The 14,780-nt window shown below is 46.3% G+C and overlaps 1 protein-coding gene across 1 annotated transcript; it reads left to right on the forward strand.

Moving 5' to 3' along the window:
* Nucleotides 1–4,077: 4,077 nt before the first annotated feature.
* On the forward strand, nucleotides 4,078–6,345 carry LOC124664267. The gene is made up of 4 exons (XM_047201821.1): nucleotides 4,078–4,170; nucleotides 5,268–5,696; nucleotides 5,806–6,003; nucleotides 6,109–6,345. The coding sequence occupies exons 1-4, from the start codon at nucleotides 4,078–4,080 to the stop codon at nucleotides 6,343–6,345; spliced, it is 957 nt and encodes a 318-aa protein (XP_047057777.1).
* The last annotated feature ends 8,435 nt before the right edge of the window (nucleotides 6,346–14,780 follow it).

Raw genomic sequence — 14,780 nt, forward strand, 5'->3', positions numbered from 1 at the left:
TCTCTGGAAGATTTTCCGTATCGTGGTTCTCGGTACTGGGGTTTTCGCGACGAAGGCTTTAAGTAGGCGGAAGGGCGGAGTCGGAGGGCTGACGGGGGCCCCACACCATAGGGCGGCGCGGGGCACACCCTGGCCGCGCGGCCCTGTGGTGTCGGCGCCCCGTCACCCCACTTCGTTTCCCTTTCGGTCTTCTGGAATCTTCGTGGAAAATAAGACCCTGGGCGTAGATTTCGTCCAATTCCGAGAATATTTCCTTTGTAGGATTTCTGAAACCAAAAACAGCAGAAAACAACAACTGGCTCTTCGGCATCTCGTCAATAGGTTAGTGCCGGAAAATGCATAAAAATGACATAAAATGTGTATAAAACATGTGAGTATCATCATAAAAGTAGCATGGACCATAAGAAATTATAGATACGTTTGGGACGTATCAAGGGACCTGTAGGCAATGGCCGTCTGATACGCGTACAGCACGCGTCCGTTGGGAACCCCAAGAGGAGGTGTGATGCGTACGGCGGCAAGTTTTCCCTCAGAAAGAAACCAAGGTTTATCGAACCAGGAGGAGCCAAGAAGCACGTTGAAGGTTGATGGCGGCAAGATGTAGTGCGGCGCAACACCAGGGATTCCGGCGCCAACGTGGAACCTGCACAACACAACCAAAGTACTTTGCCCCAACGAAACAGTGAGGTTGTCAATCTCACCGGCTTGCTGTAACAAAGGATTAGATGTATAGTGTGGATGATGATTGTTTGCAAAGAACGAGTAAAGAACAATAGCAGAGATTTGTATTTCAGATGTAAAGAATGGACCGGGATCCACAGTTCACTAGAGGTGTCTCTCCCATAAGATGAATAGCATGTTGGGTGAACAAATTACAGTCGGGCAATTGACAAATAGAGAGGGCATAACAATGCACATACATGATATGATGAATATTGTGAGATTTAATTGGGCATTACGACAAAGTACATAGACCGCTATCCAGCATGCATCTATGCCTAAAAAGTCCACCTTCATGTTATCATCCGAACCCCTTCCAGTATTAAGTTGCAAAACAACAGACAATTGCATTAAGTATGGTGCGTAATCCTCGGACATAGCATCAATGTTTTATCCCTAGTGGCAACAGCACATCCACAACCTTAGAACTTTCTGTCACTGTCCCAGATTTAATGGAGGCATGAACCCACTATCGAGCATAAATACCCCCACTTGGAGTTAAGAGCAAAAACTTGGCCAGAGCCTCTACTAATAACGGAGAGCATGCAAGATCATAAACAACACATAGGTAATAGATTGATAATCAACATAACATAGTATTCTCTATCCATCGGATCCCGACAAACACAACATATATAATTACAGATAGATGATCTTGATCATGTTAGGCAGCTCACAAGATCCGACAATGAAGCACATGAGGAGAAGACAACCATCTAGCTACTGCTATGGACCCATAGTCCAGGGGTGAACTACTCACTCATCACTCCGGAGGCGACCATGGCGGTGAAGAGTCCTCCAGGAGATGATTCCCCTCTCCGGCAGGGTGCCGGAGGTGATCTCCAGAATCTCCCGAGATGGGATTGGCGGCGGCGGCGTCTCGATAAGGTTTTCCGTATCGTGGCTCTCGGTACTGGGGGTTTCGCGACGAAGGCTTTAAGTAGGCGGAAGGGCAACGCGGGGGGCCACACGAGGGCCCCACACGCCAGGGCCGCGCGGCCAAGGGCCAGGCCGCGCCGCCCTGTTGTGTCGGCGCCTCGTGGCCTCACTTCCTTTCCCCCTCGGTCTTCTGGAAGCTTCGTGCAAAAATAGGACCCTGGGCGTTGATTTCGTTCAATTCCGAGAATATTTCCTTTGTAGGATTTCTGAAACCAAAAAACAGCAGAAAACAGCAACTGGCTCTTCGGCATCTCGTTAATAGGTTAGTGCCGAAAAATGCATAAATACGACATATAATGTGTATAAAACATGTAGATATCGTCAATAATGTGGCATGGAACATAAGAAATTATCGATACGTCGAAGACGTATCACCGTCCCGGCCAACTTGCAGCCTGGAAGCACGGTGCACCAGAGCCCACCTCTGGCGGCAACGGTGATGCTCATGACGGTGGGAGGTCTCGCGACGGCGAGAGGACAACAACGTTGGTGGCGGCATCCTCCGACGCTACAACGCGGCCGCAAAAGCACAAGCGAAAACGCCGAGCCACGTCCCATGCTACCGCACCGCTTGACGCTTGTCGGCATCTCGACGTCGGTGGCCGGCTTCCACAGTGGTAGCAAATCGCCGGTCGTGGAGTTGCGGTGGAGCGAGGGAAAGATGTGTGCGAGGAGGCTGTAATTTAGAAGGCAGACAGGTGAGCCAGGGAGGATAAGAGAGGACGTGAGAAGCCAGCCCCGATGTTCGCGACCACGCAAACGAGATCCAGATTTAGGTAGTCTCAGACGCCGCTCGGTTAAGTTTGATCGGCCCATTGAATATGGCTCGAGACCCCGCGAGCTACTGCACCGGGCCTTAGGGCATCTCCAGCGGCGCGACGCAAACGGACGATGAGCGACCGTTTTCGTCCGCGGTGACCGGAAATGCGTCTGGGGCCTGTTCCAGCGGGGCGACGCAAAGTGACCGGGCCGTCCGCGGAGACGCAAACCTGGCCCAAAGCCTCGGATGCATCTCGGCGGACGTCCGGAAACGTCCGCTCGTGTATGGCGGACGTTTCGGCTGGCCCGCCTGGCAGCGACCCTGCGTCGATGCGTCTTCTCAAACGCGCCAGCGACTGCAAAGCTGCGTCGCTTCGGCACTCTGCGCCACGCTAATGGCGATGATGCCTCGGCTGCCGAGCGGCCGCCCACCTCCGCCAACCACGTTAATGGCGACGCCACGCGTCCCGCGGCCACCGCATGCCGCCGGCCTATATAAAAGGGGCGCGCGTTCTTCTTCCTCATCCACTCCTCCAAAGAAACCCTAGCCGCCACAAAGCTCGACCGTAGCGCCGCCTAGGTGTTCCTGCGATGCAGCCAAGCCCGCGAGGAAGTCCATGGCCGGTCCTGGTGGCCGGCGAGGCGGTCGAGGCCGCGGCCCTGGGCGCCCCCGTGGCCGGGGCAGGGGCCGCCGTGGTGGAGCAGCTACGGCCCCACGCTCGCCGTCGCCTGCGCCCTCCTCGTCCTCGCAGGAGGAGCGCTGCTTCGAGTTCCTCCTCCGCATCGACGACGACCCACTCGCCATCAAGCGGCTACCGGACAAGTTCGCCGAGTTCGTCGACGGTGTCGAGCCGGCGCACTTGCAGCTACGGGAGGCCAACTGCAACTTTTGCCGCTGGACCGTGGAGGTCCTGTTCGACGGGCAGGGCAAGATGTACCTGCACACGGGGTGGGACAAGTTCGCCCGTGACCTCGACCTCGAGCCCGGCTGCCAGCTCACCTTCCTCTACGAGGGGGGCGGCGAGATGATCGTCAAGGTGTTCGACGACACAGCCTGCCGCAGGCACTACCACACCGACGACTCCGGCTCCGACACCGATAGTTAGAACGGCGAGTGTTCTTTCTTTGCAGTGAATCTGGCTACGGGCCAGACGAAGCCAGTAGTCGAGGTTTCTGGATGTTCACCTCATCGGTAGAATCAACATGGGCACCATCTCCTCCCGCTGGATTTTCCAGTTTGGGTGATTGGGTGTGCCCTCGAATGTTCTTTCTTGACAGCGAACATACGGAAATCAACACAACTGGTTTCCTTATTTTGCAATGTTTTATTTGTGTCCACCATGGTTCAAACTATGTGTTAGTTTGTGTAAACCATGTTCCAAACTATGTGTTAGTTTGTGTAAAATCATGTTTCAAAATGTTATATTTGAAACTATGTTTAAATGAAAACTGTGTCAAAAAAGGAAAAAAAATGCGCCGCCTGGAGATGCCCTTATCGGCTAGGCATGTCGCGTCGCGTCAGTCTCTCCACCTTCCCGATACATTTTTTTTACTAACCTCTGCAACCTCCCCATTTACTACCACTCTACTAGCGAACAGCACAAATCAAATCAACAACCCATTGGGGAAGCTAGCGGCGCCGGAGGCGTGAAGAAGAAGATGAAGGCCGCCGTCGCCACCGATGTCACCGTCGACCTGGCGGGCCTCGACTGCACCCTCTGCCTTGCCCTCCTACGGCCTCCGGTCTTCCAGGTCTCATAACTCCATACCCGCCGTCTTCCTTACCTCGTTTGATCTACCATTGCGCTGCAATCCGGATGCCATGCCTGTACCGGACGGGAAGGCCCTGCAGGGCGCAGTACAGTAAGATGTATATGGTGGACAGGGGAAGGGTTCCCGTATTTTGCGGCTAGGGTTCGCTACACCGGCGGCGGAATGCGGGCGGAGGCCGAGGCAGCGGAGTCGGAGCCGTCGCGTGCGCTCGTTGATCCTTTTTTTTGTCAGATGTAATCTCGCGGGCCGTATCATATTTTGAGTTTTTTTAGCCAGATGAAATCTTTGCCTTTCCGAACTTGTTGTAGCCAATAGTTTTTTTTTTCCGCAAAAGGGAGATCCCCCGGCCTGTTCAAATTCCAGATGTGTTAAATAGCTTGAGCGTTCATCCATGGCTTACGATCGGAATGGTTCACAAGTTAGCATCAGATTTTGTACCTTGCTGGGCACTTTATTTTGATAGTAACTGGTAGTGAGTACTGTAGGACAAAGTTATTCAGAGATCTGTACTAATCTCCACATTGGTCAAAGTTTCTGAATCTGTTACTGTAAGATCTTTGAGGTCCATGGCACCCAAGTTCTTCGCTGTCAATGACTTATCCCAACTTACCAAATGTATTTGGTAAAATGGTGCTGCTTAGCTTTGTCTTGATTGATATTTCGTTCCAACTCCGAAACCTCCTCCAGACATTCTTCAAGAACTGAAGTATTTTTCATTCCTAGCTTTCAATGAAATATTCAAAATTTCCTTAACAGTCTCCCTCATGACCTTGGTATGCATTGTCTCTACCTAGGAGTGACCATACAATCAGTTAAATTGCCTTTTGTCAGAAAATTTTGCCTACCAAGCAGTCACTCGTTTCTATATGTTCTAATGCAAATTATAGCTTTGTAACGATGTATCCTTTTTTATCTATAACTCTACTTCATTGTTTTCTTGTTGAAAGATTCTAGTCATTAATCAACCAATTTTTACATGGTATATGTTTTTTACTTTTCTGCATGTTCAGCACTCTATGTTTTTCTCAAATTACCAAGTATCATCAAGCATGGCATATTCCCTTCATGATTTACAGTGTGCCGCTGGTCATGTTATTTGTTCGACCTGCTATGAGAAGCTCCTCGAGAACGACTATTGCCAGCTGTGCTCGGTCAGCGCCAGCTACAGCAGGTGCTTTGCAGTAGAGCGTGTCCTGCAGTCTGTCAAGGTCCCATGCTCCAATGTTGGGTATGGTTGCATGGCCAAGATGCCCTACTACGAGATCGAGGATCACGAGATGAACTGCCTGAAAGGAGTACGTGACTTCAGTGGATCAAACACCGTGCAGTCCATGCCCCTGCACCATGGGTTACCAACTGACCACTACACACTTCTGATCCCAAAGGTTTCTCCATCCGTAAGAATGAACATCAGTATCAACAATCGCGAGAGCAAGATCAGCAATCGTGATGACAAGAAGATGCATGATAAGAAGAGCTCAACTTGTGATCATAAGAGTTCAACGGTAACGGCGTCACAAGAGTAGAAATATTTCTAAAGCTTCTATCCGGCCATTTCCTAGTATTTGAACTTGTCGGCTAAAGGCTTCTCCTGTTATTTTTTATGAAATGCAGGGATCTGTTGTGAAGATGGGTCCTTGTGGAGGTGGTGGTGGCAATGCTTGGAAGATGGACCTGCGTGGCGTCAACCGCATTGTGAAGGTGGTTGTCCGCCACGGCGTCGCGGTTGATGCCATGTCGGTGTTCTATGAGCAGGAAGGCAAGGAGAAGAAGACCAAGCTCTGGGGAGGAACCGGTGGAAAAAGCTCGGAGGTATAAGTTACAACTTGCAACCCATCACATTCTTGTTGAAAGATGTCACAGTGTCACTTCATGCAATGACTTGATAGCGATAAATTTTCATTTTGGCATGTCTAGATTTGCCTGAAGCCGGGCGAGTATTTGACAAGCGTCAAAGGTCACTACGGCTTCTATAACAACTGGTTCGTCATCCGGTCACTTACTTTCGTGAGCAACCGTCGCAATTTCGGGCCATTTGGGAAGGAGGAAGGGGCGCCATTCAAGCTCCCTGCGACTGGTGGAAAGATCATTGGCTTCCACGGGCGCTCTGGTGGCCTCCTGGACGCTCTTGGCACCTATGTCCAGATGGGCTAGCTGTTTAACTTCTGTCATGATGGGGGGAGGGAGTCGGGACTTAAGATGCTATGTAATGCTTAATCTAGCTAGATGCTTCTTCTAAACTCTGTTATGTAGTAACGCATTACTTTTGCTTCTGCTGTGACTTGTCAGTTGATGAATGAACAGTCCTGTAGAGTGACTGCTGAACTTATATTTGATGCTTCAAAACCTGGTGATGGTCCTCGTATTTCAATCGTATGCATGCCGCTATCTTTTTTTTTTCGATAAAAGAGCATAGCCCAGCCTCTGCATCAATAGATGCACACGGCTTGCTTTATTAATAATGAAGTATCAAGTCACAAAAGTTCCAACATTACTTATTACACTCAAAGAAAAGCTAGGATCGATACATGAATCAACAGTTAAAAATATGGCAAATAGAAAAGCTATGCATTTGCTATTCTATTAAGATGTCGCCACCCAGTAGTCTGGAAAAAGAAGTTCTGAGCAACCGCTAGCATTCGGTTGCATCCAATAACCATAGCCTCCCGCTGGTCCACTGAGAGAAGCAAAACCCACTGCCGAATTGAGTGAGCAGCTCGCCGGATAACCTGCAAAAAATTAGTTCCATTTTGGTTGTTAAAGATAAAATCATTTCTAGTTCTCCAAATAGCCCAACAAGGACGGAAACACCAATCGAATTTTCTGTTTATCCTCTTTTCTCACCCCATTTAGCCATCTACCAAATATATTAGTAATATTAGCTGATGGTGGAATATTATAAGCAAGGTACATCATTCGCCAAAACTATCTTCGCAAAAGGACATGTTATCTTGAATCTGGATTAGCCTTTCATGCTGATGTTCTGAAAAAACAAGCCATATCCCGTTTTTTTATTCACGATTGTCGATAGGTCAGGGAGCAGCCGAACAGGTTGCCAAGTATGCTGAATTGCTGAGCTCAAGGCCCGTCTTTGGACTGTAGGGATTTCATAAGATTTTTGCGGGATTTCTATCCTTCCATATATTTTCGTATGAATTATCTTTGGATAAATGTTACTCCTTCCGTTCGGATTAAATGGACGCAAGTGAATGTCGTTTTCAGCGAGTAGCATCCTTTAGAAAAACAGTTTGGATCGGGTCGATTGAAAACGTTCTGCATTAAATTTATAGAGAGTGGATTTGGTGTTCAGATGGGTACGTGCGCACGCATCAACTGTCGTTGGATTGGCTTTGAGATTCTGCCATCTCACTTTCTGAACTAACGGTGACATACGGTGTTAAACAGAATGCATGCGAGTGGGATCCGCTCAGTGGAGAGAATAAAAAAATATGCATATACTCTTCCTTTTGTCCGGTGGCCGTCGCGTCCCTTCGATGCAGGGGAGAGGTGCGGGGGCTGGGTGTGGCCCGTGATGCTGCTTTGGCCGCAGGCGACGGATCTCGCTGCTTGGATGGCGCCGGGGATGAGAACCGCCGCTTCACGGTCGACGCCGCGGCCGCGGCCCCGCTACCGCCGCCGCCCTCCCATCTCGCTGTATCGACAAAAGCCCCATGGCCCTGGCCACGCGCGCCTTAGCCGGAGGAATCCCCATCAACGCAACTCCTCTATCCCGTTGCTCCCATGACCCATCTCTGCTACACATCTCCAGCCGGCGAAATCCATGGGGGCAGCTAGGGAATCGATAGCACCAGCAGCGAATTGAATCGTAGAAAGAAATCGTAGTGGAGCAGAGAGCAGCAATTTCGGTTAAAGAGAAAGAAGGAGAGGAATCCGACTGATTTCCCAATGCGGAGCACTCAGCCATTTGGGATATGGACGGTGGTGAGGTGAGGCACGGGCAGAGGCTTGGGTCAACGGTGGCACTCCAGGTCGTCGTTTGTGTTGCCGCTGCCGTCGGCGGAACCTTGCGACGATGGGGTCGCGCAGAGGCGGAGGATACGTGGATTCGGCAGCGGGCGGAGCGCTTCAATGGTGCCCAGCAGGAGCGGATCCCTCCGATAGGCGTGCCAAGGTGCTGCTGGAGCACTCCAATGGTGTGGAGGATTCGTTTGTTTCTGCAGAAGGTAAGTTTGCTTAGCGGGTGTAGGTGGGGCTCGTGGAGGCCGATTAATTTGTCCTAATTAAAAGGAAACAAGCGGAAGTCCCGCTCAAGTAAAGTAGACAGAAGTGAGCATTGTCCCACTTAACGTTTTTTAGATGGCGTTAGACACGTGTCGAACAGCTAACCCGTGCTCACGTACCCATGTGATCACCGAGTTTCATCCGTAAATTTATATGAAACAATTCCATAGGAATTTGATCATCCCGTCCAGTCTCTTTGTTAGACTAGTCGTGCAGAAATGATGCACTTTTCCCATATTTTTTCATGTGTTTTGTCCAAACAAATGTTCCTGCAATTTTATTGTGTTTTTACCTGCAAAAAAAAACTTTACTGTATTTTGAGTTTTCTATGGATATGTTTGGTAGGCTGGGCTTCCCTTGGCTCGTATGTGGAGTCCAGTTTTTGGCTTGTTTGATTTCTTGGTCTCATCCGCGGTGTTGCATCGCACGCTACTTGAAGCAGCTCCGGGCCAAGCCGAGAAGGAACGCCTGAATTGGCCGTTTCCAGTGAGCTTCCAAATCTCGCACGGAGCTGATGGAAAAGGGAATTTTCGTCGCACGAACGGGAACAAGGAGGGGGATGGTGCGAGCTGCGTCGCGCATCGGTGAAAAGTGAAAAAGGGGGCAGGAAAGATTTTGTCACCTCCTGCGGCGCCCCATCGTCTATTTTGACCCCCTCGCCCACTCTCCCCCCAAATTTCAAGTTCCACCTCCCGTTGGCAAGCAGGTAAGCGGCACACAGATCTACGGTGGGCGATGGTGGCGGTGGCGGCGGCGACTGCATGTCGATGACTTCATCTTCTTCCTCGTGCATCACTTCTTAAGGATTCCCTTGAAGAATGCTCGGTTATGCTTAGATCTTGATTAGAAGTTGACAGATCTTGCCTAGGGTTTGATCTTGTTGCACGGGTTAGTCCCAAATGTGCTAAGTTATCATGATATTGTTAGGGTGCCACATTTGCCATTCCTTGTTTGTCCCAAATATGTTGAGTTATCATGATCTTGCTAGGGTTTCTGTTGTCCACGGTTTACATGTATTGCTTTTCTGATTTAGCATGATGTTGGTATAGTTTGTATTGTCCATATTAGACATGTCTTTGCTCCTGTCCGTGTTGGGGACTCCCACATCTTTTCAAAAGTTGCCGATTCACATCCCCCTATGAATCCAAGGTAGCGGCAACACAGGAGGAGCCACCAGGTGTTGACACGCGTCTTCGCGGTGCCGACGTCCTGGCCGTCGGAATATCTCCGATGTCGTCAAACGACCGTGTCCATGAAAAAGTGACACCGATGGTGGAACTGTGCCTACGGCTGATGGAAAGTTATCGACACGAAGTAGACGCCGACGACCTGCGCTACGCCGACGGTGATTTCTGCTACACCGATCGGTGCTACACCGACGGCCATACACTGACAGCCACCATATATTGTACGCATTCTTTACGCGTGTAACCTATAACCCCTTGAGTGTATAAAGGAAGAGGAGGCCGGCACAGTTGTGTACGAGCCGTCATTGTGTTTCTGTAAGTCCTAGTTACATTAACATGGTATCAAAGCCGTCGGCAAATTACCGTTTTCCTGTAGTGTCGGGCCTAGCTAGCAAGCAAAATAATCCGGCTAGATATCTGACTTCCGTTCCAACTTTTGCCTAGCCTATATGTGAACATCAGGAACTTTCCTATTTTAATTTAATAGTAAGTGGCACTTACCTAGTTCAATTTAATATAGTGAAAATTTGTATGAACAATAAAAACTGTATTTCCTTTAATGTTCTATAAACTAGTTCTAACCATTGCACCCACTTGTTGGGTGTCAATGTCCTACGAAATGAAATATTCAGTGAATTAGCTCCCAAAACATCAGCAACAGCAACTTGTTGCTGAGACAAAGGGGTATCTCCTAACCAAACATCCTCCCAAAATCTGATTGAGGTGCCATCACCCACCATGAAAGTTCCTCTTTTGAAGAACTCTTCTTTCACTTTCATTAGTCCCTTCCAAAAGGGAGAATCAAGCGGTTTTACTGTCACTTGTGACAAACTTTTAGATTGCAAATACTTGTTTCGTAGTAATTCTTGCCAAACCCCTTCTTCATTTAAAAGCTTAAACAACCATTTACTTGTAGGATAACGTAGCATAGAAAACAAAAAATTTCCTACCGCGAACACGCAATCCAAGCCAAGATGCAATCTAGAAGACGGTAGCAACAAGGGGGTATCGAGTCTCACCCTTGAAGAGATTCCAAAGCCTACAAGATGAGGCTCTTGTTGCTGCGGTAGACGTTCACTTGCCGCTTGCAAAAGCGCGTAGAAGATCTTGATCACGATCGGTTCCGGCGCCACGAACGGGCAGCACCTCCGTACTCGATCACACGTTCGGTTGTTGATGAAGACGACGTCCACCTCCCCGTTCCAGCGGGCAGCGGAAGTAGTAGCTCCTCTTGAATCCGATAGCACGACGGCGTGGTGTCGGTGGCGGTGAAGAACTCCGGCGGAGCTTCGCTAAAGCTACGCGGGAGATATGGAGGAGAGGGGGGCGGCTAGGGTTTGGGAGGGGGTGGCCGGCCTCAAGGGGGTGCGGCCAACTTGTGGCTTTGGTGTGGCCGGCCCCCTTCCCTATGCCCCTCATTATATAGGTGGAACCCCAAGTGTTGGTATCCAAGTCTTCGAATAAGACCCGAACCAAAAACCTTCCATAAGGAGGGGAAACCTAGCCAAGCTAGGACTCCCACCAAAGGTGGGAGTTCCACCTCCCATATGGGGGGTGGCCGGCCCCCTAAGGGGAGTCCACTTGGGACTCCTCCCCCACTAGGGTTGGCCGGCCATGGAGGTGGAGTCCCATGTGGACTCCACCTTCCTTGGTGGTTTCTTCCGGACTTTTCTAGAACCTTCTAGAACCTTCCATAGAACCTTCCGCGACATTTTAATTCACATAAAATGACATCCTATATATGAATCTTATTCTCCGGACCATTCGGAACTCCTCGTGATGTCCGGGATCTCATCCGGACTTCGAACAAATATTCGAACTCCATTCCATATTCAAGTACTACCATTTCAACATCCAACTTTAAGTGTGTCACCCTACGGTTCGTGAACTATGCGGACATGGTTGAGTACTCACTCCGACCAATAACCAATAGCGGGATCTGCAGATCCATAATGGCTCCCACATATTCAACGATGACTTTAGTGATCGAATGAACCATTCACATACAATACCAATTCCCTTTGTTCACGCGATATTTTACTTGTCCGAGGTTTGATCTTCGGTATCACTCCATACCTTGTTCAACCTCGTCTCCGACAAGTACTCTTTACTCGTACTCGTGGTATGTGGTCTCTTATGAACTTATTCATATGCTTGCAAGACATTAGACGACATTCCACCGAGAGGGCCCGAGTATATCTATCCGTCATCGGGATGGACAAATCCCACTGTTGATCCATATGCCTCAACTCATACTTTCCGGATACTTAATCCCACCTTTATAACCACCCATTTACGCGAGTGGCGTTTGATGTAATCAAATTACCTTTCCGGTATAAGTGATTTACATGATCTCATGGTCATAAGGACTAGGTAACTATGTATCGAAAGCTTATAGCAAATAACTTAATGACGAGATCTTATGCTACGCTTAATTGGGTGTGTCCATTATATCATTCATACAATGATATAACCTTGTTATTAATAACATCCAATGTTCATGATTATGAAACTAATCATCCATTAATCAACAAACTAGTTAAGAGGCATACTAGGGACTCTTTGTTTGTCTACATATCACACATGTACTAATGTTTCGGTTAATACAATTATAGCATGATATATAAACATTTATCATAAACATAAAGATATAAATAATAACCACTTTATTATTGCCTCTAGGGCATATCTCCTTCAGTCTCCCACTTGCACTAGAGTCAATAATCTAGTTTACATTTGTAAAGATATAACACCTTGGCCTTATAGTGCTTTATCATGTATTGCTCACGGGAGAGGTTTTTAGTCAACGGATCTGACACGCTCAGAAACGTATGTATTTTGTAATTCATTTGCGTCTCAACGCATCACTCATTTCCAAATGAGTCGGCATTAAATATGTTTGATCTTCGGTGGAACCTTAATTCCGCTGTCCGAAATATGTCACTAATATTGTCACACACAATATAGCTTCAAAGTTCGACTCTGTCGGAACTACACCAAGTTCTCAAAGAACCTCTTGACTTAACATCCTTTGTCATTGTCAAAATAATGACATACTCTGCCTTCTTTTGTAGAATCCGTCACAATATTTAGAACTCTTCTAAATCTAGCATAGACAACTTCTAGCTCATTGTGCTACCTTTTAAACAACACTTAGTCTAATTTGAGATTGAAATTTTATATGTGACAAAACCAATATCGGTGTAACACCTTACAGCGATTTGTTTGTCATTTCTTCATACAAATATATATATATATATCCTTAGTTCTTCTAAAGTACTCAAGGATATTCTTACTGTCGTCCAATGATCATCATATGAATCATTCTGGTATATGCTCATAACACTTTATAGCACATGATATCTGATTGTGTACATATTATTCGTGATCTATAATCACTCATGTGTTTTACTCATTGAGTGTCAGATACACTCAAGTCTTGTTAAAAACTTCACATGACAAGAACATCTTCTTAATATTTCTATATTGAACTACTTCAATATCCATTCTATGTACTTTGACTTAAACTTATTATGTGTTTCAATCTATCTTCATAGATCTTGACACTAAATATGTTTCAGTCCATATCCTTTCATTGAAATTAATTTCTCAATGAAAACTTTTAATCAAGTATATAATTACATCATTTATAACCAACTATATGTCATCTACATAAAGTATTATAAATATGTCTCAGCGCTCCCACTTAATTTCTTGCAAATGCAAGCCTCTTCATCGTCTCTGATGAAATCAAAAACTCTTTGACTATTTCATCTCGGTGAAGATTCCAACTCCGCGATACTCACTTCATCCAATTGAAGTTTGTATACCTATCTAGTATTCCATGGATCAACAAAACTCTTGGTTGTATCTTGTATACACCTTTAGTACACACTTCTGATAAGTAATGTATTTTGCCATCCTACTAACATATCTCATAAAAGAAATATGTAGTGATTACTAGAATAATCCACATAGACTATAAGCATTGCTACGGAAGATCTAATCTTATCATAGTCAACTCTTTGAACTTTGTCGTAAACAACTTTTCGACAAGTCAAGCTTCTTCAAGGATATTCCATCCAAGTCCATCAATTTTATAGATCCATTTACTTTCAAAAAGTATTCATCTATCTTGGATTTCATGGTGTATAGCCATTTTAACGAAGTCAGGGCCCATCATAACTTCTTTATTTGTAGTTGGTTTATCATTGTTCAAAATCAATCCTTTGTCCACAAATCATTTATTTGATCACAAAGTAAACCATACCTACAAGGTTCAATATGTACTTCGATCTCCATGGCTAAAACACTTTGTAGTCATGGGAGCCATGATCGTCGTGGCCGCTTCCGAAACCAATTCCGATCATCGCGCTATTCTGATCATTATGCTCAGGTTCATAAACCTTATCAAAATATATTGTCCTCCCACTCAAATACTTCACTAGAAACAATTTCTCGGAAATAAGAAACATTGACAAACACTTTTGTCTTTGTCTCGTGGGAATAATTCCCAATTAAATCTCTGGGATAACCAACAAAGACATTCATCCGATTTTGGTTTGTAAACTCTTAGACAGGACTATTAGGATTTATACCCATGCCATAGCTCGTATGGTGTCATTTCAACGGATCATGATGATGCTCTATTTAGTGTAAAAGCGGTAGTCACTAAAGCATAATCCACAAAAATATAATGGCATCAATATTTTATCTCATCATTGATCCAACAAAGTTTGGATATATCTCTTGGATACTTCATCATCACTATGATACTCCAAGAAACGTAAGTTGTAGAACAATTTCATAACTCTCTTAGATGTTCGCTAAAACTCGTAATTTAAATATTTCCACCATGATCCAATCATAGATATTTGATTTCTATTACGATGATTTTCACTTCATACTGAAATTTATTTGAATCCATTCAAATGTTTCGAACTTCTTACTTATTGAATATATCCACATATATATACTCAATTCATTGTTGAAAGTTTTCATGAAGTAGAAGAATCTCCCGCACACAACTATGCCCGATGAACCACATACATCATCATGTATTTTTCCACTAAGTTAGTTGCCCGTTCAACTTTTGGCCTATGAACGGTATTTTAATCATTCTCTTTAGAAAAGATTTGCAAGCGCCAAATGATTCAAAAA

The sequence above is a fragment of the Lolium rigidum genome, chromosome 6 (genome assembly GCF_022539505.1).
Source record: "Lolium rigidum isolate FL_2022 chromosome 6, APGP_CSIRO_Lrig_0.1, whole genome shotgun sequence".
Taxonomy (NCBI): domain Eukaryota; kingdom Viridiplantae; phylum Streptophyta; class Magnoliopsida; order Poales; family Poaceae; genus Lolium; species Lolium rigidum.